The sequence below is a fragment of the Propithecus coquereli genome, unplaced genomic scaffold (assembly GCF_000956105.1).
Source record: "Propithecus coquereli isolate 6110/MARCELLA unplaced genomic scaffold, Pcoq_1.0 Scaffold110, whole genome shotgun sequence".
In the NCBI taxonomy this organism is placed as follows: Eukaryota; Metazoa; Chordata; class Mammalia; order Primates; family Indriidae; genus Propithecus; species Propithecus coquereli.
Genome location: NW_012134970.1, coordinates 329,158 through 331,681, shown reverse-complemented (window position 1 = coordinate 331,681; position 2,524 = coordinate 329,158). Strand labels below are relative to the sequence as shown.

Here is a 2,524-nt window from a genome sequence, read left to right as displayed (position 1 = left end):
GTTTTAGAAAACCTATTTGATTTCATATTTATGAAATATTCTAAGAAATGTAAATGTCTTAAGAAATTATAGTTCTAATTTTATTCTTAGTTTTGTCCACTAACCCAGTACTGGTTGAGAATTTTCTTTACGGCTTTATTATCTAATCTGTTAGTTTACACCAATTCAAAAGTTACATATAATTTAAGCAACAAGAATCTAGCAGAAACCATTGGTAACTTGAAGAATTAGATACAGATTTAGCTATATCAAGGCCTGGCTACCAAGAATGAAACTAACTTAAGAATGATATTTTCTTTTTTTTGGATTCTGAAATGAGGCTCTGTATGTGTTAGACTCCATAAGGGCTGTAGCAGCAATGCTAGGTAAAAATTTGCAAGAAGCCCCTATTTGAAATACGAAAGTATTGATAGAAAGGAGCATATAGATCAGAAAGGCATGTAGACATGCAGAAATTTTTTTCCTTCTAACTTTTTCACTTAATCAATATTGGAATTAGCACCATGATGTGTGTGCTTACTAAGCCAGATATTTCTTGGTCAAGCTTGACTTACTTAGATTTCATTAGTTCTGAAGAAGACTATGTTTGTCTTATTTACCTTGAACCATAAGCTCAGCAAACACAGTTTTATATTCTCAATTCATAGGGCTTCCTACTATGAGATTTCAGTTGATGATGGTCCATGGGAAAAACAGAAGAGTTCAGGGCTCAATTTGTGCACTGGAACAGGATCAAAGGCCTGGTGAGTAACTTGGCATATTGCTTATCAAGTTTTGTGAAATATTTTAACTAATATAATTTACTTGATGTCTCATATTGGTGCATCTTAGCCTCTAATACTCAAGAAGTAGCCTGGTGTTACACAGGTTGGCCCAGTTTCTGTTTCACTTATTGATTGGATCTGGTAGTCCTGCCTTGACTTCTTGGATTACAGCCACAGGCTGGATTTGGTCATTATTTGATCATTATTGAGCATTAGGTTTATAAGGAAATAAAAGGAAATGAGAAGTGGTTTGGGGACTATATATTTCTTAAAAGTAAAAAATATTTTAAATAATAGTAAAGAAATGAATACAAGGTACAATACAAAAAATAGGCTGGAGGTTTGTGCATTAAAGGCTCAACTGGAGGTAGCCTGGGACATCCTGAGTATCCTGTCTATTCTATAACCTCCTTCTGGGTAGTCTCTTCTATTTCTTAAGACATACATACGGATGCCACCCAAACATATCTTCTCTCCTGAGTACAAACCCACATTCTAAAATTACTAGTAGATAGGATGTTAGTAGTACTTCAAATTCAACACATTCAAAATTGAATTTATTGTCTTTAGTTTTTCTTTATGTGTTCCCTGTGTTGCTTAATACCATCACTATTTACCAGGACTTCATGCTCTAAAGAAAAACATTACTTCTCAAAACCTTGCTCTTACCTTTGAGTCTTTCATTCTTCATATCTCCCCTCTACACATTGTAGTCTGTAAATCCTGTTAATTGTACTTCTCAAGTCTTTGCCTACTTTTTTCAGTTTCTACTGCTGTTTCTTTGGTCCAAGCCCGCATCTTTCTAATGAATATTCTTTGTGCCTCTCCTTTTATTCTTCAGGCTGTCATTCACACTACCAACAGAGTGATATTTCTAAAATGTAAATAAATCTGACTAAATCTGTTCTCTGCTTTAAAACTTTCATTGACCTCTGACTATGTTCAGATTGCTTAGTCTGCCACTTAAGACCCTTTAAAATATGACCTTAGTGACCTTAGTTACCTTACTGGCCTTATTCCTTGCCCTACCTTTACCCTGACCCATCATCATACTAGAGCCACCATAGCTACTTGCAATTCTCGACACACTCCTCGTTCTCGCTTGGCTTTTTGTTTTTGCTCAATGCAACTTTTCCTGCTTTGCATGCCTGAACACTCTCTACTTTCTATCCACTGGCTGAAAAATTGAGTCTTCAAATTTCATTCTCCTTAGCAAATCTTTGTTAACACTCACTTCCTTTCATAAACACAATGAATTAATTCCTTTTTTGTCCTTCCCCAGTACTTTTTCTCATAGTACTATTATAGCACTTATCACATTATTAGTTATCTAATATGCTAATACCCAACTAGTTTAAGCAACTTTAGGGATTTGATATGGCGACTAGAAGTTTTTCTTTTTTTTTTTTCCCCACTGTTTAATTTTTTGTGTGCATAGCACAGTACCTAATACATATTCACTCAAATATTTGTTGAGTAAATGACTACATTTTCACAAATACAGGTAAAATAGTGCCTATCAAACTGATTAAGTTTGGGTAGTTTAATTTAGAGTTTTATTTCCTACTTGTTCAGCATGAGTTCTTAAACTTCTTATTGTGGAAAATTTTAAATATATATAAGAGTAGACAAAATAGTATAATGAATTCTCACATACCCATAGCCAATTTCAGTAATTACCAGCTTATGCTCAATCTTGTTTCCTCTGTACCCCTACCTATCTGCTTATGTCCTACGTTATTTTGAAGTAATTTTCAGAC

General features: G+C 34.2%; 1 protein-coding gene across 1 annotated transcript in view; it reads left to right on the top strand.

Moving 5' to 3' along the window:
* NADK2 (NAD kinase 2, mitochondrial) overlaps positions 1 to 2,524 on the top strand; it is a 43,818-nt gene that overhangs the window by 25,856 nt on the left and 15,438 nt on the right. Inside the window, exon 7 of the mRNA XM_012649420.1 lies at positions 648 to 743. Within this exon, the coding sequence (XP_012504874.1) occupies positions 648 to 743 (96 nt within the window). The remainder of the gene's footprint in view (positions 1 to 647; positions 744 to 2,524) is intronic.